At 55.5% G+C, this 23,477-nt stretch overlaps 2 protein-coding genes across 3 annotated transcripts; both read right to left on the reverse strand.

Annotated features, from left to right (window-relative positions):
- Positions 1-707: 707 nt before the first annotated feature.
- Positions 708-6,976, reverse strand: GDI1 (GDP dissociation inhibitor 1). Of its 2 annotated transcripts, XM_027608826.1 has the most exons (11): positions 6,645-6,976; positions 5,287-5,394; positions 5,043-5,142; positions 4,768-4,902; positions 4,104-4,302; positions 3,701-3,832; positions 3,016-3,115; positions 2,432-2,603; positions 1,986-2,130; positions 1,801-1,855; positions 708-1,711 (listed from the first exon to the last, which is right to left on the reverse strand). In XM_027608826.1, the coding sequence occupies exons 1-11, from the start codon at positions 6,687-6,689 to the stop codon at positions 1,559-1,561; spliced, it is 1,344 nt and encodes a 447-aa protein (XP_027464627.1). In that variant the 5' UTR covers positions 6,690-6,976; the 3' UTR covers positions 708-1,558. The 2 variants fall into 2 exon arrangements, with proteins under 2 accessions (XP_027464627.1, XP_027464628.1); XM_027608827.1 differs by lacking the exons at positions 5,043-5,142; positions 6,645-6,976.
- Positions 6,977-7,338: 362 nt separating this feature from the next.
- On the reverse strand, positions 7,339-15,160 carry ATP6AP1 (ATPase H+ transporting accessory protein 1). Its single transcript, XM_027608196.2, has 10 exons — positions 14,957-15,160; positions 14,575-14,701; positions 11,895-11,969; positions 11,544-11,737; positions 11,027-11,067; positions 10,132-10,217; positions 9,451-9,689; positions 8,776-8,823; positions 8,457-8,688; positions 7,339-8,199 (listed from the first exon to the last, which is right to left on the reverse strand). The coding sequence occupies exons 1-10, from the start codon at positions 15,097-15,099 to the stop codon at positions 7,990-7,992; spliced, it is 1,395 nt and encodes a 464-aa protein (XP_027463997.1). The 5' UTR covers positions 15,100-15,160; the 3' UTR covers positions 7,339-7,989.
- Between the last annotated feature and the right edge of the window lie 8,317 nt (positions 15,161-23,477).

Genomic DNA, 23,477 nt, shown 5'->3' on the forward strand with positions numbered 1-23,477 from the left:
CGCGCGGCCGCCCCGCCCCGCCCCGCTGGCCGCCCCGCCCTGGCCCCGCCCCGCCGGCCTCCGGAGGCCGGACCTGTCCCTGGCTTCCTTGGTTCTCCATCAATTCCTCGACATTAACTCCTGGTCCGAGACTGGGTCCCCAGTCCTCCTTCATCCTGCTGATCCCAAGCCTGGGCCCCCAAGACCCTCCACTGCCTTAATGTTGAGCCCAGCCCAAGGCCAGACCCACACCCCACTCCAGCGCCCTTGCAGCCTCCCTGCCTGAGGCCACCCTGGCCCCCAATCCTTCCTTTCACTCCCCCACCCAAGCCTGGGGCCCAGTCTCCTGTTTCCCCAGGCCATGAAGCTGGGCCTGGGTGCCCTCTGCCTCCTCCTTGACCTGGACACAAGGACCCGGCCCTCTCCACTTCCACCCCTGCCCTAGGCCAGACCCCCTTCTCCCTATTTCCACCACACTGACCCCAAGGGGTTGCAGTCCCGGTGCCTGCACTAATTTGCCGGGTGGCGTTGGGCAAGTCAACGTGACCCGTTTCCTCCACACAGGTCCTTTTGGCTCAGGAGCTAATTCCCTGGCGAAGGTGATTACCTTTCACACCCATCCCCAACAAAGCTAAGCCAAAGACCGGAACCGATACAACAAACAGCCCAGGGAGCCGAGGCCCCGCCCACCGCCCAGTTTTTTGGGAAGTGAAACAAAAGATCTGGGCCCAGGTTTCAACACAGTTTTATTGGGAGGTTTTCTGTGAAATACACTAGAGGTTGGGGAAGGGGACACATTCACTTTGCAAGGTAAGGGTTTCCCACCACTAAGGGAAAGGTTGTGGGGTGGGGCAGGGCATACTGGGGTTTGGATCCATTTTCCCACCTCCTTCTGCTTTGCTCACATTTTTTTTTCTCTCTCAGCAAATGCCAGAGAACACAAACACAAGAACAAGAAACAAAAACGGCAAGATCAACCTCCAACTGGGCCGCACCCAAGCCCTCTCCCCTCCCAGGCCGCACCGGAAGGCTGCGGGTGAGAGGCACAGTGCTCCCTTCTCAGATCGGGTGGGCCAAAGTTAATAAATTAGAATAAATTAACGAGGGTGGGGGAGGAATGCAACTTTGTGCTGGGAGGGCCCCTTCTCTCCAACACACAAGAGAGTTGGTGGGGGAAGGCAGGGGGCATCTCCAAAGGCCACTACAGTGGGGGTAAGAGCAGTGGGGACAGAAGTCAGCTTTTCCTCCACGTTCTTCCCAAACAGAGCAGAAGAATTAGGAGTGGAGGGGGGAGAGACACAGACAAGGAAATGAACCCTCTTTTCCCAAAATAAGGAAGGGCCAAGAAAGAGGATGCTATCCAACCCCCCCATCTCCCAGACCATCGCTAAGGTTAAGGATTTGGTCAGTGAATCAATGAGGTGGGTGACAGGAATGTAGAATGTGGTGGGGGAAGCAGAGAATGCTGGAAACCGGGGTGCCCAGCCACACCCAACTCCCCAGCCCTCAAGGAGAACAGACTTAGGTCAGGGGAGAGGGCACCAAGGGCTGGGGTGTGTGCGGGGAGGGGGGTTGTCAATCACTGGTCAGCTTCTCCAAAGACGTCATTCTGTTTGCGCTTCATGTTCTCAAAATCAAAAGCGGAGCCTGCCATGCGCTTGTAGATGTCTTTGATGTCATTGCAGGTTGTCTCGAAGTGTGTGGTGGCATCATAGGAGCAGGAACAGAACACCTGGAAATATCCAGAGCCCAGGGCCAGGGTGAGTCGGGCAGGGGCCCTGGGTGGGCAGCTAGGAGCCGGGGCCAAGATGGCCTGCTTACCTGGCTCTCGGAACCGTCGTCAATGGGCTCATATAAGTCACTGATGGCCACAAACCTGAGGAGCAGAGAGAAGGGAAGGGAAAGACCGCACAACCAGCCTTACTCTCCCTGGTCTCTGCTCCCCCTCCCAGCTCCTTGGCTCCCTTCCTTCCCCCCAGTGAGGCCCCAGCCCTTCAGCCCCTCACTTCTGGTCAATGGGCTCCAGCAGCTCCAGGGCAGGTTCAACTTCCTTTTCCGGCTCTGTAGTCTCCACCGTGGTGCTGGCAATGGCGATGTACTTGCCCTGTGCAGCCACGTTGTGTGCGTAGGAGATCATGCACACGTAGATGTCTGCCCACAAGAAGGGGCTCCATTAACACGGGCACAGAGGGCTCCCGGAGGCTCAGCCCAGTTCAGCCCTGCCTACCCACTCCTCCCCGGCCCTGCACAGCAAGCAGCATCCAAGCCCACTCTCACAGAGGAGGAGAGTCCAAGCTACCCAATCGCTAGGGCCTCAAGCCATGGGGATCGCTATGTAGGTCCCCATTCTTCCATATGCAGGAATCGGGCAGACGGCCCCAAGAATGATGGGGAGAGGCAGAGCCACCCCAAAGAGAACACACTGGAGGAAGTCATGTGGGACTCAACCTACCTGACTTCCTGTTAACTTGGTTCTGGGGGATGATGATTTGGCAGGAGTTGGCATCATTGGTGTTCTTGATGGGGTGGCTGAGGATACAGATGATGCGGATAACCTGGCCGGCCTTCCGCACTCGGTCCGGGATGTAGCTGGGGTCACAGATCAGCTGCTTGCAGCGGGCCACCTGTGAAAACACCAGAAGACCTATCCAAACACTCCCCTAGGTGGTTGTGGGGCTGAGTCCACGCCGAGGGCTGGCACTGCACTCCTCTGAGCTGTTACCGCTGCCCCTCCTGTAGTATACAGCTTCATCCCGTCCCTCAGGGAGGTGGGCCCCCATATGCAGGGCTGGGAAAACCTTTCTGCTGAGACACTGGGCTCAAGAACACTCCCCGGACCTCTGACACAGCACGTGGGTTTGAGAGACCGCTCACCAACACAAATGGCTATGTGGACTTCTGGAGCTCTGGTCCCCAGCCCAAGGCTCTTAGACCTGATTAGCAGCACCCAGCAGAGCCAGAGTCACTGGGAAGAGGGCCTCTAAGAAGGCCAACCCCCACCCAGACCATCATGCTTGCACTGTCGTGAAGGCTTACCTCTCCCTCAGACTTCACACCCACCACCTTGCCATTCTCCATGATGATGTCATCCACAGGTTTGTTCAGCATATATGTCCCTCCATAGATGGCACTCAATCTGTGGTGGGGAGAACGATGGTGGAGTCCCCTTCCCAGGAGGAAACAGGGACTGGTGCCACCGGGCCCTCCCCCTACCAGCACTGGGGCACAGAGAAGGCTGCCCTAGGCAGGCAGAGCACAGGAGACCGGGTGGTTCTTCCCAGCTCTGTCACTGCCACAGACGCAGGACTGAATTTGGAGTGCTCCTTCCTCTCTGGAGCTTCCGCCTAGAATACTCTGCAAAGGGCTACTACGAGGGTGGCGTGAAGGTACAGCTAGCTCCTCACGGGAACGGTCCGGGGAACAAAGGGCTCTGGAGAAGCCCTCTGACTCAAGGTTCAAAGGCCCCAGGCCCAGCCCTGGTGCTGCCTGACTCAGGCTGGGAGCCAAGCAAGCCCTGTTGGTGAAGGCCTGGTTGTTCAACCCTGCACTTCAACTGCCTGCTGCAGCATACCGCGCCTCACCCTGTCACCCAAGCATGGTATGAAGTAAATTAGACCACAGTGGGAAAGTTCGACTGCTACAGAAATGCTCAAGGGTGCCGTTTCCATTCTTGGCTTTAATCTTATTTAGTATTGTCAACAGAAAAAAACCACGTCCTCACCTTGCAAAGCCCTGGGGCAGCTCACCAAGGCCATAGAGCGGGTATAAATAAGGACTCTTTCCGTACCGAGCCAGGGACTCACTGTACAATTTGATGCGGTTGATGGTCTCAAGACAGGGCTGGTCCAGGTAGCTGGGGGGATGGGGTCAAAAGAAGAGGCTCCAGCAGCAGCACCCCCAGCTCACCCCCACCCAAGCACCAGGCCAGCCTTCCCACCACCCTCTAAGGCCTGGGAAAGACTATGGGTCAAATAAATGCACAGAGAAAACAAAAAAGACAGTGGATAAGCACGTGGCTGAGTACAAGAAATGTGCAGGGTGGGTCAAGGGAGCAGCACGCAGGAATGGGGAGGGCAGGGTGCAGGCCAGACGAGGGGCAGTCTGCCATGCCAGCTTCCTCTCACTCATCAGTGCGGTAGAGGGCCAGGGCATGGCCAGTGAAGTCGATGACATCCTGGCCCAAGTCAAACTTCCGGTAGACGTCACGCATGCTGGTGCTCTGGGGGTCAACACCCTCGAAGGTCTTGGGGTCATTTTCATCAAAGTTTGCCACAAACACCAGGAACTTGCGGAAACGCCGTTTCTCAAACATGCCCATCAGATCTGTAGAGGCAATGTGAGAAGAACCTTCACACCACAGAACATGAATCTCTCCTTCCCACCAGGCAGACCAAGAAAGCAAACACCCAACTCCCAGCTGAGTTTTGTTGCTGAGCACCGTGTAACCTTAAATTAACCCCTCTGCCTTTCTTGGCCTCAATTTCCCCATCTGTACAAAGAGGGGATTGGACTGGACAAGCTCTGAGGACCCTCCCAGCTCCAACACTTGGGGACGTTTCACCGGTCAAGTGCAGCCCGTCAAAAGGCTGAAGTCTTTTAAGAAAGAGCAACCACCCATGCATCCTCTCTGCGTGGGGACTTCCCTCCTGGCATCCACCGTGAGGCTCAGGGCAGTCGAGGGAGGACAGAGCAAGGGGGCTTATGGTACATGGGGAATGTGACCTTGGGCAAGGGGCACCCTGCTCTGCCCCTCACCATGATTCTCTGGCTCAGGGAACATGTACTCACTGGAAGCCAAGGCTTCGGTCTCAGTGGATGGCACTTTATAGATCTTTCCCCCCTTGTAGACAAAGCTGCCCTCCACCACCTTGAAGTCCAGGTAGCGCGTCACCTCTGTATACAGCAGCATCTTTACCAGCTGCCCTGTGGGGCGGTGGGGTGAAAACAACATCAGCACAGCCCCCCCCGGAAGCTCCCTAGCTGGTATGGCTGCCCCTTTTCTGGAGCCTGATCCTACTCTGCTCCTCCTACTCACCCCCCACAATACCTTTCATCTCTCTCACCATTGGCCATGAGGAATTTGGGGATCAGGTCAACGTTCCAGTCTCGTCCCCTGCCCATCGCCTCAGGGGGCCCCTCCAGCAATTGAAAACGCTTATACAGCTGCAAGCAGGAGAAAGAGAAAGAGAGGCACCTCAAGGACCACCCCCTCCTGCCCCTGCCCCCCTTCCCAGAAAACTTGGGGAGCTACCCTGACACCCTATGTGAGAGGTTAACGGGGGATGGGCCCAGGCCCAGCAGCCTCACCTCCTCCAGGGGTGTGATGGAGGAGCTCTCACCCCCATAGTAGGGGTTCCGGTCCATATGCAGCACTTTCTTGCCATTCACGGACATGATGCCCGACAGGATACATTCCTGGGGAAGAGGGCAACACTCACTGCACTCCCACCTGCCCACATTCCCACCAGCAGCCCTGATTTGTTCCCCACCCTAAACCTGAGAGGAGAGCAAAGCTAGAGACTCGGCTCCAACGAAAGCTCCTTCCACCCCTGGCTGGCCGCCTGGCCTAAAATCAGGGATGACAGTTTCATCTGACCAGTCTCTTTTATAACTTTGCTGACCAAAGGGTTGGACAACAGAGATGAAATAACGAAGGTGCTGAGAAAAAGAGAGTGTCCACCAGACACAGGGATGGTCTGGCAACCACCATGCCAAGAAAGTCATCTACCTACGTAGGGCCACGCTAAAAGGCAGAAAAGACACAATGAGCCACACGGGAGATCCAGCTGAACAGCCAAGGGCACCAGAAAGGGAAGTGAAGAAAGGCTGAACACTGTCCTGCAATCTCAGGCCCCACCCTGGGCTGCTCTTTCCTCAAAGGACAGGAGCCTCTGACCCCGTGCCTGCCCAGCCTCGGGAGGGGCTTCTGCACCCTGACTGAGGAAGAGGAGTCTCTCCAGCGGAGTGGTCCAACAGGGTTTGGGGAAGACGAAGATAAACACCCTCACCAGTTACTGTCAGCAGGCCAAGGACAAAGGCTGCAAATACTACCCAGCCTGTAATCTCCATGGGAAACCGTGGTGGGGTAGCGGGAATGTGCTCACTGGCCCCACGGCTGCTCCTTCTGGAACATTCCCTGGGTCCCCGGGCCCCATAAAAAGCCAGGAACGCAGGATGAGGGCCCAACCGGGCGAGACCCCCTTACCCAGGGTCCTTGTACTTCATCCCCACCAGAATTAGCGCGGGGGGGGGGGGGGGTGGGGGATGCTGGGTGCGAGTGATGGGTGGGGGCCGGGTGGGCGGGGTCGGGGGCACGGAGCGGGGGGTGGGGAACCTCAGGCCGACTTGGGGTGCGTCTTCGGGCCCAGGAGGCCTTGAGAGAGAGGGAGAGAGGGAGAGAGGGAGGGACTGGGGGGGGGGGGTCGGGCCCGGGGAGTCGAGGGGGCAGCTAGGTAGAGGGGTGCTTCTCGGAGACGGGGCCACGGCGGAGAAAGACGATGTCGCGGGCGGGGGAGGTGGGGGGGACGTTGGGCACGGGGCTGTCTTTTTGGGGACCCGAGCTCCGGGGAGGCAGCGCCGGGAGGATGGAGTTGGCGGCCGGGGGCGGCAGCGCCGCGGGGAAGAGGGGGCGATGCGGGGTCCCGGGAGAACGAGGCCGCACTTACGGTGAGGCCGGTCCCCAGCACGATCACATCGTATTCCTCGTCCATGGTCAGGCCTAGCTGCCAGCGCGCGTCGCTCCTCCTCCTCCTCCTTCACCACAGCAGCCGCCGCCGCTGCCGCCGCCGCACTGGACCAAAGATGGCGGCGACCGACGCCGCTTGACCCCTCCGCCGCGTCAAAGAGTCCCAGCCCCTCCCCGCGTCCCGCCGCGCCAGCAGGGGCCGCCGCCTCCCCGACTCGCCTCCCAGGAGGCGCGGCCCGGGCCTGGGCCCCAGCACCAGCGCGGTTCCGCAGGCGGCGCCGCTTGCCGAGGGCCCGGAGGGGACCGGAGTGGGGCGGGACGGGCGGGGCGGCCAGTGCTGCGCCCCGCGAGGGATCCGTGCGCGGGAGCCGCGCGCGACCCGCCCGCCCCGCCCCCCAGGAGGCTGGGCGCGGCGGGCGCGCGCCGCTGCGGCAGCCGGGGGCGGCCCCCTCGGGATAGGAAGCCAGCCATTGTCACGACGCTCTCCCCCCACCCCCAGGCACTGGCCGCCGCGCCCTTCCCGCGCGCGCCGCAGCCCCTCCGTACCCTCGCCAGTTAGGGGCCCAGCTTAATGAGGACCCTCCGGCCTTCCCTTTGGCCTAGCTCCGTTACATCCGGGCGCCTCCCCCTGCAGCCCTTAGCCAAGCGCATCCAGAAATGAGTGACAAGAGTCCTAAGCATGGCAACCTGTCTTTATTTTATTAAGAAGGAAACCGCCGAGAAACCCAGGCTCCTGCCCAGCACCTGGCCGGTACATGCCAGAAAACCAATGATCCCACCCAGGCCAGCTGCTGTGGAGGTCCCTTCCTTCTCAGGCCACGGAGATAAAGCCCAGTGTAGTGCTTATTATTAGCACAACATCACCAAAAGACAATGACACCAGCCAAGCAGGACAGTTAAATAGTACTTCCACACCCCCCAAACTCAGGGAACCTTCAGCTTCTAGCTGCTACAGGGAGCCCCATAAAGCCTGGGGAGGGAGCGTTTGCTACACAAGAGCACTGTAAACAGCAAGGGGTGAAGATGCAGAGATGAGAATAAATAAGGGGGAGGTGGGGGGCCCTCGAACTCATGTGCTCTCCCCTCTATGATGACTGGGCCTGGGGGATTTGTCTACTATCTATGAAGAATATGTACACCTTGTTGGTAGAGACGGGGGGTGGGAAGCCCCTCAGTGGGTTGAACAGGGAACAAGACAGGCTGAGGGGAAGTGGGGGTTCATGCTAAGGTAGGAAGAGGGGAAGCGCTTCAGTCCAGTGTGCCTCGAGGTGGGAAAGCAACAACCTGGACACCATCACACCCGGAACCCCCCCACAGGAACAGGGTCACACAATCTGGGTCAAAGAGATAGTGGGGCCCTTGTGGTCGTCAAAGCGGTCCATGGTCTTGAGACTGAGGATCATGTGTAAGCCATAGGTGAAGATGAAGAGCATGAACAGGGAAGTGAGCAGCCCCATCCAGATGCCCGGGGAGAAGAAGCCCGCACAGTCGCTGGCGTAGGAGAACTGCTCGCCGGTCACGTTGAAGGCCTGGATCTGGGAGGGGATGCAAAGGACCATGTGGCCCCACGCAGAGGGAGACCCAGTGAGGGCGGGGGTTCCCAAGTTAGTGGGTGGTCCAAATCTCGTGGGATGAGAGCGCTGCGGGGACAGACTCTCAGCTACGTTCCCATCCCCCATGCCCAAGCCCAAGCCCAAGCCCAAGCCCAAGCCCAGACCCAGAGATGCTGAGACTCATCAGGGCTCTGCTCCCTCCCTCCTGCTATCTCCAGCCTGGGCCCCACGTTCCCTACCTGGAAGTCCTGAAGAGTCATCTGCCAGAGAGAGGGCTGCGAGCGGGGCACAAGGAGATTGCCATTCTTGCTAAGGCTGCTGACATACTCGCAGTGAAAGGAGTAGACACTGGGCCCCGTGACCTGGGAGGCATTGAAGTTGGCAACAGAGCCGTTGCTGTGGATTTCGAGGCGCTCCATGGTAAACCAGTGCCGGGCAGACACTGGGTAGAAGCGGTTGGCCAGAATGAACCTGAGGGAGGCCATGTGGGCTGTCAGGCAGCTGGGCAGGCTGGAGCCATGCCAGCCTGCCCACATGTCACCTGCCCCTCAGACTCACCTGAATGTCACCATGGTACCAAAGAGTTGTTCGTAGGTCAGTGAAAGCCTGCACGACCAGAATAAGAGGTAAGCCGTCAGGCTCTGGGAGGGCCTTTAGCCTCTAGCCGTAGAGCAAGTTCCTCAGGTCTGCTCTACCTACGCTGCCCCAGGACCTCACGGCCACCTGAAGAGGCAGTGTCCCCAGCTGACAAATGGGAAAACTGAGGCCCTATCACATCGAGGTCAGAAACCAGCACCCAGGTTCCCTACCTCCAGCTAAAAGCACCTTCCTCTGGTTTCCCTGAGCCCACTGCCGCTCCTTTCAACTCCCCCTTGGGATTGCTGAGAAGCATAGGTTGGACTTTGGGGATAAAGGTGGTCTCTCTCGCCACACAGGGAGGGTGCAGAAGCCCCCGAACTAACTCAGGCCTGGTAGACACCCTTGGGCAGTCACCCTGAGGCGGTTCAAGGGTGGGCTGGGAGAGAGGAGTATCAGGTTCCCCAGTGATTGGGAAGTGTTCACAACCGTTAAGTTTCCGGGCAAGGACCAGAAGGCACGGAGAGACAAAATTCTGAGCAAGCCCCACCCCAGGAGCCCTCCACCAGCCCCACCCCACGATCCCAGCTGCTTCCCACAGTGAACGACCCCCCAGCACACACACACACACCTGCAGTGACAGGCACTTGCCCTTACCTGGCAAAGGAGTCATTCCAGAAGGAGCCAGTCAGGTTGAGCTCCTGGACCCCAAAGGTGAGGGAGGTCAGGTCCTCCCAATGGTCCCTGTATGCCACCGAGAAGTTCTGGGCCCAGAACAGGATCCGGGGGGCAGTGTCATTGTAACTCACAGGGGGATGGACCACAGCTGCCACTGACTGTTTCTGCAGCAGCTGGCGACCTAGCCCCCCGGCCACCATGGCTACATCACGGGCCACCTGCACAGAAAACCCACAAGCCTTCTTTCAGCGGCCCTGCGAGCGTGGCCCAGAACCAAGCCACCTGCCCTCACTGTCCCCACCGGGCACCCTCTCCAGCAGCTGCAGTCCTATACCGCTCATACTCAGAGGCCCTTCCTCCAGGAAGCTCTTCCTGGCTGACCCCTAAGCCGCTGAGATCTTCCTGGTCTCACCAAATTAGGAAAACTTGGACATATTGTCCGAATACGCCAACGCATAAGGCCCACTGGGCAAGATGGAAAGCTGCAGCCTGGAAGGAGGAAGCATGACTTTCTGGTTCATCCTCGTCCCCCCCCACAGGCCCAGAGAAGAAACCGGCCCCCCAAGGCCCTCCACTCCGAGCCACACACCCTCCAAGCCCACTCACCATGTGGCCTCTGCCCACACCTCCCAGAGCCCTGCCAAAGGGGACATTACATACCCTGGAAGGGCGCGCCGCTGTGAGGGCTGCTGTGTATGGGACGTCTTCAGACTTGAGCGTGCTCAGCACCTGCCCGATGACCTCATCTGAGGAGCAATGGGGAGAGCAGAGAACCAGGTCACGGGCAGCTACTTACAGTAACATCGCGACGCCTGCTAGACACCGTCTGGCCGTCCCACAGCACGAGACAGCAGACATGAGGCTGTGCCCTTCCGTGTGCCACATTAGTGGCCTCTCTTGATGGTGCTCAGTGGGATCACCTCGTTGAGGTAGGGACCACCAGATGTCTGCACTGTCAAGTCTCCCACCCCTGGCAACTGACATGTCCTCTGTGGTGGGACACTGAGACCTTCACAGAGCTGGCTCCCATCAACCTTCACTAGTGTTTTCAGTTTCCATCAAGGATCCCTAAGAGCAGCTACTTCTTACACCACCTGCCCCGAGCCTCCCCCGGGATACCTAGGGCCTCAGTAGTTGGCTCCCTAATGCCAAGCCCTAACTAAATTAAATGAGAAAAGACACAGAGATCTAGAAAACTCCAAATTCACTAAGAGGTTTTTAATGACCTTTCCCTGGGGAATGACTGTCCTTTCTAGCAGAAGAGGAGTCCTTAGCACTGGTTTTTGAAACACTGCTGGTCTATTAAACCCCAAACACTAAGATTTGCACTGCTGGAGTGGAGACTGACTCCACGGGCTCTCACACGGAAGGCCCCAGCTGAAGAGGGGTGAAGCCGGGGGCGGGCGTCCGCATTTCTCTGCTCAGCTGCCAGTTGTTCTGAGAAGCAGGAGGGCTACCCTGGGAACGGAGAGGGACTCAGGAGCTCTGAGGCAGCTCCCTGTAGCCAAAGGCTAGATGAGGCTGGAAGATGTGTGCCCTCCCTGACTCCACTCACCATTGCCTGTGAGAACTTCCCTCGGTGCCATCAGACCTGAGCTGCGGAAGGGAGGCAGCGCATTAGAGCCCCGCAGTCCAAAGAGCTCCCCACTGCCTCGGGTGACACCTCCCCTCCCCTCCTCCAGGCCACTGTCCTTCCCTACTAGCCCCATTCAGCAGCGCACTCTAGTTGGGGGGCTCTGGAAGCCACGCTCACTCCTCCCTCTGCACCTCCGCTGACTACATGGCCCTGCCCTTGCCCCTTCTGCCCCAGCTTCACGGTCGCACTCAGGCCCTGCCAGCCACTCTGTGGACACGTCCCAGCTAGGGGAGTTAGCCCCCCACCAGCAGGGTCCACGTCGGCCTCACTCAGTGCCAGGCACTAACGCCTGATTCACCACTGACCAGAGGCCCTTCCCGCCTCTTCCAGACATATAAGGCACCTCCTGATATGGCTTCAAGGTACCGAGCAGGGGGACTGTTGCCTCTGGCTGAGTTGTGCTCACCACTCTCTGGGCTCCGAGGCTGGGACATACCTGGATGTGTAGGGCAGGCGGATGAGCAGCAAGGCTGGGAGGCTGGCATTGAGTTTCAGCTCCCGCAGGGTGGCCAGGTCCACGTGCAGGGGGCTGGCCCCGAGCTTCTCCTGCAGGTAAGTGGTCAGAGTGCTGACCGCATACCAGTCGACAGCAGGAAGCACCAGAGAGGAAGGGGCCAGGTCCAGGGCATTCTGGGGGCCGGGGAGAGGCAGAAGGGTGAGTCAGCAATGGTCCAGTGGGCCTGGGCCAGCCCCCAAACCTCGCTGGCAGCCCTCTCTGGCAAGGCACACCCATACCCACACCGGGGTCTTATTTGAGGTCAGCCCTTGGCTGAGAGAGGACTCTTACCTCCAGGTTAGAAAAGGCACTATCCTGTTTGTTTCCAAACACGCCACCATAGGCTGTGAAGTCCTCGATGCTCAGCTAGTAGGGAAGCAGAGAAGACGCCTCAGAAGGCGGGGCCGGGGCAGGGGCAGACACATTCCCTGCACATGTGCAGGGACAGCAAAATCTCATTTACAACCAGATTAGGTTCTGGTCAAAAGAGTGAAAAAAGGCACGTCTGGGGGTAGGGAGTGGAGGAATGGAAGGTTCTCTTTTTCTCTTTCAGCACCCTCCTGGCAGGGTGAGAAAACATGGCAGGTGGTCATGGGGTTGGGAGGAAATCTGCGGGCAGCTGATTTGTGGTAACCTCAGGATTCAGAGTCAGCCACCTGCCTTCAGATGAGGAACTGGGTAGGGAATAGGGAAGCTGGGGGAGGGGTTGGGGGCAGCGAGGAACATTTACTGCAGCCCCCGCCCCCACCGTCCCATCCCGTCCCCAGGGCGGAAGTCAGAAAAAAGGGGAACCTGCATGCCAGTTGCAATGGCTAGCACTGCCTATGTCCAGTCTGGACAAGACCCTTTTTTAAAAGAGAGCAAGAAGTTCCTTCCCTGCCTGGTTTTGGTGGAAGGGGGGAGAGAGGTGAAGATGTTGGAATATGCTGGAGAAAGCACTGAAGTCTTCCGAGCACTCCAGACCACAGTAACCATGACCACATCCCTTTTCCTCTACAACCTAGAGATGTCCTTCAACTCCTGCCCCGCCACCCCGACTCCCAGCTTCCTCTGGCTTTTCCCAGTTAGGCCCAGAGGCAATCTTAATCAGTTGCCCTAACCTCATTCTGTTTAGTATACACACTTGCCCAGCCTCCTCTCCCTTCTAGCCAGGAATCCTAATGCTGTTGGGCTGCCTGGGTGCTCATTCTGAAGCCCAGGAACCACCCTGTCCTCTCGGTACTCCGTGCTCAAAATTGCCTAAAGCCTCCCGCCACATTTATTTATTTATTTATTTATTTATTAAAGATTCCATTTATTTATTTGAGAGAGAGAGAGAATGAGAGGTAGCGAGCACGAGAGGGAAGAGGGTCAGAGGGAGAAGCAGACTCCCCGCCGAGCAGGGAGCCCGACGTGGGACTCGATCCCGGGACTCCAGGATCATGACCTGAGCCGAAGGCAGTCGCCTAACCAACTGAGCCAGCCAGGCGCCCCCCGCCACATTTAGACTGCAACCACCCTTCTCCCCCCTCACCGCCTGGCTACCTGGCTAACCATCCCCTACCCCTTTCTCTCCCTCACTACACTCCAGCCACACCAGCTCTTTCATGGGCTCACCAAGAGCAGTCCTTGCCCAGGGCCTTTGCACCTACTGTTCCCTCTGCCAGGAACGCTCTTCCACCCATACCCACATGGCTCTGTCCCTCCCTCCATTTAGGTATCTGCTCAGATATCTTTCCTCAGTGAGCCCTTGCCTGATCATCCTTATCTTCAACAGCCAATCATTCTGTTCCCTTGGCCTGCTTCCTTCTTCTCTGAGAACTGTAGCATTGACATTCTGTCATACACCAACTTAGCATTTACCTGTTGCCCTCACAAGAATGTCAGCTTCCTCCAGGTAGGGGCTTGGGTTATTCTGCTCACTGCTATGTCCCCAACACTTAATACCTGGTACATAGTGGGCAGTCCATATTTGGCAAATGAATGAATGGATGAATGCCATAAGGGGACCCCGGATAGATGCTTTACGAGGATTATAACAATTGCTCCTCAGTCTTCTGATACAGGTGGTATCTTCATTTTACAGATGAGGAAACTGGCATTCACAGATTATCTCAGACGTCCAAAGGCTGGTAAATAGTAGAACAAGAACCGAGTTCCAGTCTAACTACATTATTTACCACCTCATGGAAGGACTACAGGCCAGCATAGCCATCACTATCTGCCCAGAGAGCAACAGAGCAAGACCACAAGAGGAATGAGCCACACAGGCCACCACTGAGGAAGGAATAAGCAGAGGCTCGGTAACCTCCCAAACACCAATTCTGCACTGCCCTAGAATCTCCTCGTGGTCCATATGCTTGCTTTGGAGGCAGAGACCTGCATGGCAGGGAAACTGTGTGCCAGAGCACAAGTTGGGGGGGGGGGGGGTCTGACAGACTCAGGCTGGAATCAATTGTGGTGTGCATAAACCGCGGAATATCAGCCAATGGTTGCACCTCTACCAGCCTTAGTTTCCTTGGCAGTAAAACCAAGCTAATGACATCAGCTTAGCACAGTGCGTATGAAGCACTCGATAAATGATCATTTTTCGACTCTATTATGATCATTAAAGTTAGAATCACAACTCTGTCACCCATTAGCTGTGTGACCCTAGGCAAGTCATTTACCGTCCTTGCACGTAAGTCTCCCCACCTGTAAAGAGGGCTGATGACCCCCACCACATAGAGTAGCTCAGGTAAGCGCTTGGTACTCAGTAGGCATCTGGCCTCTGACCCCGGGGCTTCAACCCAATTAAGTCAGTGCCATTTCAAGGCCCTCACCGTTCCCACTGAACCGTCTCCTGCAGGCCTTCCCAAGAGAAGAGCCACACGTCTCTACAGTTGGGACAAGGTCACTAAGGCTTCCCTTGGGGAATGGGCCTCGGTGTCCTGGGGGGAGGGGCCTGACTTCTTCCCGATGACTGAGGGAGAGAGGGCTGGGGCGGGCGCACCTTGTCCTGCAGGAACAGCAGCACATTCCGGGGGCCCAGCTCCAGGGCGGGGTCTAAGTAGGTAGAGAGCTGCATGTCGCTGGTGATGTGGCCCTCGTGGGTGTTGGCCGCAGGACCCCACAAGTCCCTGGCAGGGGACAGAAGAGGTGCTGTCAAGTGGGGGCGCATATGACGGGATCTGAAGCTCATGGGCTCCCATCGTGATGCGTGGGGCCCGGAGTCCTGACCCGGCTGGCTCACTACGGGCCGCCGAGGAAGGGACAGTTGCCCCCCTGCCCCCCTCGGCCGCCGCTCGTTGAGGACAGCCCTGGAGCCGGGCGAGGGCACCTGAGCCACCGCGGCGCGCAGCGCAGCCTGTCCCGGCCCGGCCCGCCACGCTCACCGGTCACTCGACCACAGCACCAGCGGCACCTGCTGCTCCGCCGCCGCCGCCGCCATCAGCAACAGCGGCAGCCACCGCATCTGCCAGAGCGCTGGGGCCTGCCGTGTCCCCGCCTGCACCGGAGACGCTGCCATCGCCGCCATCACAGCCTCGGTCTCCACTGCCTGGGCCGCCGCGGCCGCCGCAGATCAGGTGACCATCGCCCCCGCCCGAGCTCCGCCCCGCGCCACCATTGGCTCGGGCGCAGGCCTGGTCGCCAGGGCCACAAATTATTGGGCGAAGGTCACGCCACTCACGGCCGCGCCTTTCCACGGACTGGCTGTGCGAGTCTCCAGGCGCGCGCGCTCCAAGTAGGAAAGGAGGCCGGGCGGAGCTCCTCCGGCTCCCACCGCGCGCCCCTGACACTCGGGCTCCAAACCCGAGTGAGGCGGGCCTGGGGCGGGTGCGCTCCCTCGGTCCCCCCACCCGCGCGGCTTCGCGTCTCCCTGCTTTAATCTTTCTTCCGCTTAAAAAATTTCCTACCGATGGACTGTCTCTGAGACAGGTGAGGAGAGAAGAGGGCCCAGGATAATGTCCAGAGGAACGTCCAGCACTGAAAATGGGCAGGGAGGCGGAGGGTCTGGATCAGAAGAGGAGCATCAAGGAGGAGGGGAAGAGCCAGGGGGAAGTGTGGTTTCAAGGACACCAGGATTAACAATGTCAGTAGGGTCAACTGCTGCCAGGAAGCAGGTAAGATGAGGACTGGAAACTGTTTCTGGAGACTTTGGCAAGAGCTACGTCAATGGGAGGAAGGAGACATGGTTGTAGATAGTCTTTTCTCGAAGTTTGCTTTAAAGAGAGGAAAGAGAGTGACAGCTAGAGTCAGAAGGTGGGAGACACCGCCTCAAACGAACTGGAAGACTTTTTATCTTTTTCTGTGCCATTTTTGATTTCTCAGATTGGTGACTATTAGAAACAAAAAGCAGGTAACTCTAATCAAATATTGAACTCCTGTTAAGGATATGTACACTGATTGATTTAGGAGGAAGTGAACTGATGCCCACAGCTTAGTTTGAAATGCACCAAAAATAAAATGGAGGAAAGTGTGACTACAGATAGGTTTGTGATAAAGCAACAATAGTAAAATGTTAATGGCAGAACCAAGGGGGTGGATCTGTGGGTGGGCACTATAAGCATTTTTTGACCTTGCTATATGTACTGGATTTAACGGTGACCCCCTGAAATTCATTATCCATTCTGTAAATGTGACCTTATTTAGAAGTAGGATCTTTGCAGATGTGATCAAGATAAGGTCATGCTGGGGGCGCCTGGGTGGCTCAGTCGTTAAGCGTCCTGGGATGGAGCCCCGCATCGGGCACCCTGCTCCGCAGGCAAGCCTGCTGCTCCCTCTCCCGCTCCCCCTGCTTGTGTTCCCTCTCTCGCTGTGTCTCTCTCTGTCAAATAAATAAATAGAATCTTAAAAAAAAAAAAGATAAGGTCATGCTGGATTCAGGTGGGCCCTAAACCCCATAACTGCTGTCCTTATAAGAAGAGGAAGATTTGGACACAGGGAAGAAGGGCACATGACAATGGAGACAGAGTGTTGCAGCCCCAAGCCAAGAAACCCCTGAACCTGCCAGAAGCTGGAAGAGGCAGAAGGATTCTTCCCCAGGGCTTTCAGAGGGAGCGTGCACCTACCTTGATTTTGGACTTCTAGCCTCCAGAACTGGGAGAGAACAGATTTCTCTTGTCTTAAGCCAGCAGGTTTGTGGTAATCTGTTACAACAGCCCAAGGAAACCAATACACTGTACGTTTGGCATTTTTCATAATAAAAATATAGAGAAAAGAAAGCATGATAATGCCCATTGTCAGCAAGATGTTAGGAAGTAGAGTCTCATTTACACAGTGGTTAGAGGATCAATTAGTAGAACATTTTGGGGGGATAATTTGGCAGCATCTAACTAACTGTAAAATGTGTATGACCTTTAACCAAGCAGTTTCCCTTTTACGGATCCATTCAACAGAAATGCTCAGCTGAGCACAAGCTGCACCTACAGAGAGGCCCACTGTGGTACTGTTTGTAGTTGCAGTAAGTTGGGTGCTCACGATCGGACACCGGGGCACTATACCCAGCCGCTGCGGCTGCCGCCCCTGCCGCTCAAACACCAGGACATTTGCAACTTAAGCCAGGAGGCTGCTGAAGAAAAGCACCACACCCAGGGCCATGCTTCTCGTTAGCAGAATTCAGCTTGCCCGCAGAGCCCTTAATGCAGTGTGGGATCCCGCAGGAGGGCTGGATGCTGGGAGCCAGCTCACAGTGCACAGCACGACTGCTGCCCAGCCCCGTGTGGCTGACAGTTCACTGATTGCCTCTGCTTGTCAGAGAAACTGCTTGAAAGAGCTTGTGGTGGTGGTTGTCACAAGTGTGGCTCAGCCTGGGACAGTGGCAGTTCTGCCTGGGGAGAAGAGGTGAGCTTGACAGGACATGGTCGAGGAAAACAGTGTCCGAAGGTGGCCCTTGGGTCTCTCTGAGTTGGGGACTGAGAGATAAAGCCAGTTGGGAACAGTTAAATTTAGGGTGTTGTGGGTCCCCCAAGTGGCAATGGCAATGTCCAGGCCAGCTGCAGGGAGAGGTTTGCACCGGAGCTTACTCTATCCCCAGAAGCCCCAGAGAGGTTTGAAGCCCTAGTGCCATTATCTGATTTTTATTTTAAAGGGCTGATCTGGCTGTGGTAAGCAGAGCAGACTGGTGGGGGTAAGAATGCCAGCAGAGACCAGTAGGAGGCTGTCGCCTCTCCGGGAGAGAGATGACAGGAGCTTGGCCAGAGTAATGGAGGGGCAGAAAGAGAAGGCTAGAGAAACCAGAGGCTGGTTCCTCGCCATTGGTCTGGGACTGAGGTTTGACCAAGTGGCATGAGGGCAGTATCCAGGGGCAGGAGCCCTGGGAGCAATTGAACTGAGAAGTTGGAGCCAGAACCAGAGCTGGGCAGCCAGCGGTGGGGAAAGGAGGGACCAGCCCACCGCACGACCCTGGGGCTCAGTTGCACTCCCTCATTCAGTCACTCACCGAAGTCCCGGAGAATCTGCCTGGGCTGGTGCCCAGTGGGGAAGGAAATAAGAACCCTAAATGGCATCAAAGTGTAGGTGAAGTCCTAGGGCAGGCCCAGGACAGACCCAGCAAGTCACACGGTTTGGGAGGAAAGTTCTATGACAGTGCCACAGGAAGCAGTAGAAGAGGTCAAGGGCAGGGGTGGACGCCCTGGGGACCAGGAGAAGGTGACACAGAATGACACGTGGAGCCAGTGGCCACGGGCAAACTGAAGAACACAAAAAGTACTGTTTAAATCAAGTTTTGAAGCAAAGGCTTTCTCGAAAGTGTGATCTTGCTGGCCAGCACTGTCACCGAAACGCTCTCATCCTTAGTGGGGAAGCTCACCTGTTGCTGCTTTTTTTTTTAAGATTTTATTTATTTATATGACAGAGAGAGACAGCAAGAGAGGGAACACAAGCAGGGGGAGTGGGAGAGGGAGAAGCAGGCTTCCCACCGAGCAGGGAGCCTGACGTGGGGCTCGATCCCAGGACCCTGGGACCATGACCTGAGCCGAAGGCAGACACTTAACCGACTGAGCCACCCAGGCGCCCCACCTGTTGCTGCTTTTATTCCTCTCTGAGTTGTCAGAGGTCCTTGGAGTGGCGACCCTCGAGGCTTCCTAAACACTTGCTCTGGCCCAGGCACTGAGTCAGACTTGGACCACCCCCCCCAAAGTTCACAATCTGATCTAGAGGAGATGCAGGACAGTAGGTCACAAGACAGGGTGATGGATGTTGAAAAGGGGGAGAGACAGGGCCGGGAGGGAGGCACAGAAAGGGGCACCCGCTTGAGGCTGGTCTGACCAGGAGGTGACGTGTAAGCTGAGTCATTCACACCAATTGTTGACAGTACCGTTGAGCACCTTCTGTCTGTGGGCTTCATCTTTAGGGTAAAAGCTTCAGTAATTCATTAAAACCCTTCTGGGCCCTCATCACCCCCATGTCCTCTTAAATTGGTTTAATATAACATCAGACGTATGCCAAAATATGTATAATATCTATGTGCCGTACAGATTACAGATGTGTTCCGTGTATTACCTGTATATAAAGTACACAATAAAAGGAATCCTCATAAACCTGCCCCAGACTTCAACAGGCCACTGCCAATTCCTTGGCCAGACATCTGTGTCTCCCAAATCTCATTTTTCTGCCTCCCCCCAGAAGTCATTGTTAGCCTGAATTTGGTGTTTGCCATTCTCTGGTTTTTCTTAGCAGGTTGACCACTTATGTATGTGCCCATAAACAGTCTAATGCTTAGTCTCCTTGTGCTAGAGCTCGATGAAATGGCACCGTCCTGCCTTCCACAACGGATGGCTTCATTCTCTCGGGGGCCGACACCGGGGGTGCTTCCTGTTGCTCCCATTTTTTTTTTTTTTTTTTTTTTTTGCCAGGAGGCCCTTCATGACCTACGAATGCCAGATGTCTCAGGTGCCTGGGAGACGGCATCACCGTTCACAATTATTCAGCCTTCTCCTTCCCTGTAAGAGCAATTCTCCTTGCCCACTGCCAGGCAGGAGAGGACCTGGAGGTGCCAGATTTAAGGACGCCCCCACCATCGCTGTGATCCAGGGATCAGAAGACCACCATGGCCACTGTGGGAGACTTTCAACTCCCTGGAGCATTGCCGCACAAACCCAGAGCCCCATGCTGAGTTTGCTGTGAGGACGAGAGGAAGGGGGCTGCCACCTCACTCCCAGATTCCCAATCACCCCAAGTGCAGGCCCCCAGCAGGTTGGAATCCACACCCAGGGCCCACTCACCCTGACCACGGCGCAGCCCTTCCCAGGCTCGCCTTGCCGGCCCGCTGCCCACTACTTGCTGGCCTGACCCACATGCTGACCGCAAAGATGGAAAAGGGCAAAAGCACAGAACAAAGATATCCAGTGCAATGACATATCAAAGCAAACACTCCCTTGGCATCGTCCAGTCCAAGAACTTGACTATCCATACCCCCAAATCCCCTATCATTCCTCTCCAATCGCCTCTCTCTCACTCCCGCCAAAGTGACCGTGAACCCGACTTCTATGATCCGAACTTTGGTTCTTAGGATTTTACCAATTGCATTAATTTGTTCCAGCTGTTGTAACAAAATACCACAGACTGAGTGGCTTATCAACAGCAGAAATTTAAAAAATAGTAAAAAGAAAAAAGAGGGAATAAAAAGAAAAAGAAATTTATTGCTCATAGCTCTGGAGGCTGGAAGTCCGAGATCAGGGTGCCGGCAGGGTGAGTGAGGGCCCCCTTCCAGGCTGCAGACCTTGCATTGTATCCTCACTTGGTGGAAGGGGCAGGGGAAGCTCTCTGGGGCCTGTCAGGAGGCACTAATCCCCGATGATGAGGGCTCCACCCTCAAAACTTAAGCACCTCCCACAGGCCCCACCTCTTAATACCATTAGGGCATTAGGTTTCAACACATGAATTTGGTGGGGGGTGGGGGTGGACACAAACATTCAGATCATAGCAGCAGTGTTAAGCATGCATCTCTAAATACGATGGCTTTGGTGTGTCTATCTGGGGACTTTCTGTAAATGGAGTTACTCAGTATTAGATTTTGCGTCTAGATTCTCTGCTCAAGAATGGGTGGTTGGGCGCCTGGGTGGCTCAGTTGGTTGGGCGACTGCCTTCGGCTCAGGTCATGATCCTGGAGTCCCGGGATCGAGTCCCACATCGGGCTCCCTGCTCAGCAGGGAGTCTGCTTCTCCCTCTGACCCTCTTCCCTCTCGTGCTCTCTGTCTCTCATTCCCTCTCTCTCAAATAAATAAATAAAATCTTTAAAAAAAAAAAAAAAGAATGGGTGGTTAATGCCAGTCATCGCTTAATAGCAATATTGCTGCTTGGCATTCCCCTAGGTAAATATTCTGCCAGCCATTGAGCTCCTCCGCCGGCGAGGGACATTTGAGTGGTTTCCCACTTTGGTCAGTAGGGCTAATAATTGTGTATACGTCTTGTGCGCATATACCTAGGTGGGGAACTGCTAGCTCCTAGGGTACATGTACTGGGTTGAATAATGTCCCAGAAAATTCATGCCCACCTGAAACCTCAGAATGTGACCTTATTTGGAAATAGGGTCTTGGCAAATGTAATTAGTTAAGATGAGGTCATGCTGGGTTCGAGAGAGCAAGCCCTAATCCAATGACAGGTGCCTTTTATTTATTTTTATTTTTTGAAGATTTATTTGAGAGAGAGAGCACGGGGCAGGGGGCAGAGGGGCAGAAGGAGAGAGAGAGAAGAGCTTCAAGCAGACTCTGTGCTGGGCACAGAGCCTGACGTGGGGCTCAATCTCAGGCCCCTGAGATCAGGACCTGAGCCAAAACCAAGAGTCTGATGCTCAACCGACTGCGCCACTCAGGTGCCCTGGCTGGTGCCTTTTTAAAAAAGAGGGGCGCCTGGGTGGCTCAGTCATTAAGCGTCTGCCTTCGGCTCAGGTCATGATCCCGGAGTCCGGGGATCGAGTCCCGCATCGGGCTCCCGGCTCCGCGGGGAGCCTGCTTCTCCCTCTGACCTTCTCCCCTCTCATGCTGTTTCTCTCTCTCTCTCTCTCTCTCAAATAAATAAATAAAATCTTAAAAAAAAGATTTTATTTATTTGACAGTGAGAGACACAGCGAGAGCGGGAACACAAGCAGTGGGGGTGGGAGAGGGAGAAGCAGGCTTCCCGCGGAGCAGGGAGCCCTTTGTGGGGCTCGATCCCAGGACCCTGGGACCATGACCTGAGCCGAAGGCAGACGCTTAACGACTGAGCCACCCAGGCGCCCCTTACCCATTTTTTTTTTTTTAAGTAGGCTCCATGCCCAGCACGAAGCCCAACACGGGGCTTGAACTCATGACCCTGAGATCCAGACCTGAGCTGAGATCAACAGTCAAACGCTTAACTGACTGAGCCACCCAAGCACCCCACCATTTTACCCATTTTTAAGTGTACACTTCAGTGACATTAAATACATTCATATTGTTGGGCAACCATCACCACAGCCCATTAGCAGGACATTGTCATCGTCCCAAACTCAAAGTCGGTCTCCCCATCTTTGCCTTCCCGCAGCCCCCGGCACCCACCATTTTATTTTCTGTCTCTATGACTTGGACTACTCTAAGGACCTCACACAAGTGAAACAAATCATAAAATATGTAGCTTTTATGTTTAGCTTATTTCACTCAGCATGATATTTTCAAGATTTATTCACATTGTAACACATGTCAGAATTTCTTTCCTCGGCGCGCCTGGCTGGCTCAGTCACTAAGCGTCTGCCTTCGGCTCAGGTCATGATCCCAGGGTCCTGGGATCGAGCCCCGCATCGGGCTCCCTGCTCCGCGGGAAGCCTGCTTCCCTCTCTCCCACTCCCCCCTGCTTGTGTTCCCTCTCTCGCTGTGTCTCTCTCTGTCAAATAAATAAATAAAATCTTAAAAAAAGAAAAAGAATTTCTTTCCTTTTTGTAGCTGAATAATACTCCACTATGTGGCCACATTTTGTTTATCCATTCATCTGTCCATGGACACTTTAGTTGTTTCCACCTTTTGGCTATTGTGATTAATGCTACTTTTAACACTGGTGTACAAATATCTGCTTGGACTCTCATTAGCTTTTGATTGGAATTTAGTCTATATATTTATATTTTAAGATTTTATTTAGTTATTTGAGAACGAGTAAAAGAGCACGAGTGGGGGGAGGAGCAGAGGGAGAGGGAGAGTGTGGAGCCCGATGCGGGGCTGGATCCCAGGGCCCTGGGGTCATGACCTGAGCCGAGGGCAGACGCTTAACGACTGAGCCACCCAGGCGCCCCTCCCCTTCTGGTTATTTTTAAAAACATTGTATTTGGAAATAATTACAGATTCACACACGGTTACAGTCCTGATCATCTTTGTATCTTCTCTTCCCGCTGGCTCACTCTTGTGGTTCCATCCCTTCTTTCTTTCCACATTTCTATTATTCTCCATGATCTGTCTGACCCTGTCAATTTCAGAAGTTCCTACAGGTTTCAGCCTGTTGTTTCTGTTGATGCTTCATTTCCTTATGTTTGGTGATCTTTGTGAAGTGTTTTGGGTTGATCTTAACTTATGGATGGGCTGGAGACCTAAACTGAGCTTGCTTTTCTCTACAGGATTTGCTTTTGCTTCTACCAATAGCACCACCACCCCAGCCTCTGCTCCTACTGAGGGTCTGAGGCTCAATCAAGGTGTCTCCCCCTCTCACCTGGCATCACAGCGCTTGTTGCTCATGGTGGCTTGCTGGGCCCTTTAGAGACCTTGTCCCTCCCGGGAACCAGCCGGGGGGGGGGGGGGATTGAATTGCTATTTGCTTCTCCCTCCCTTACTAGATTTGGGTCTTGAAGCAAGTGCGTTAGCCTCACTCTGCCTCCTTTGCGAAACAAGATTAATCCCTACTTTTGCTGGTTTGTTATGGGGATTACAGATAATGACTGAAGGTTTGTTTTGTTTTGTAAGTAGGCTCCAAGCC

Source organism: Zalophus californianus, chromosome X, assembly GCF_009762305.2.
Source record: "Zalophus californianus isolate mZalCal1 chromosome X, mZalCal1.pri.v2, whole genome shotgun sequence".
NCBI classification, from domain to species: domain Eukaryota; kingdom Metazoa; phylum Chordata; class Mammalia; order Carnivora; family Otariidae; genus Zalophus; species Zalophus californianus.

What these genes read in the sequence shown, in the direction of transcription:
- GDI1 (XM_027608826.1), bottom strand. Translation starts at nt 6,689, where the DNA reads ATGGACGAGGAATACGATGTGATCGTGCTGGGGACCGGCCTCACC. An exon ending in TGCTGGGGACCGGCCTCACC is followed by an intron (nt 5,395 to 6,644) that starts GTAAGTGCGGCC and finishes CCTCTTCCCCAG; the next exon opens with GAATGTATCCTGTCGGGCAT. An exon ending in GACCGAAGCCTTGGCTTCCA is followed by an intron (nt 4,303 to 4,767) that starts GTGAGTACATGT and finishes TTGCCTCTACAG; the next exon opens with ATCTGATGGGCATGTTTGAG.
- ATP6AP1 (XM_027608196.2), bottom strand. Translation starts at nt 15,099, where the DNA reads ATGGCGGCGATGGCAGCGTCTCCGGTGCAGGCGGGGACACGGCAGGCC. An exon ending in GTGCTGTGGTCGAGTGACCG is followed by an intron (nt 14,702 to 14,956) that starts GTGAGCGTGGCG and finishes GTCCCCTGCCAG; the next exon opens with GGACTTGTGGGGTCCTGCGG. An exon ending in CGCCTGCCCTACACATCCAG is followed by an intron (nt 11,068 to 11,543) that starts GTATGTCCCAGC and finishes TCCCTTCCGCAG; the next exon opens with CTCAGGTCTGATGGCACCGA.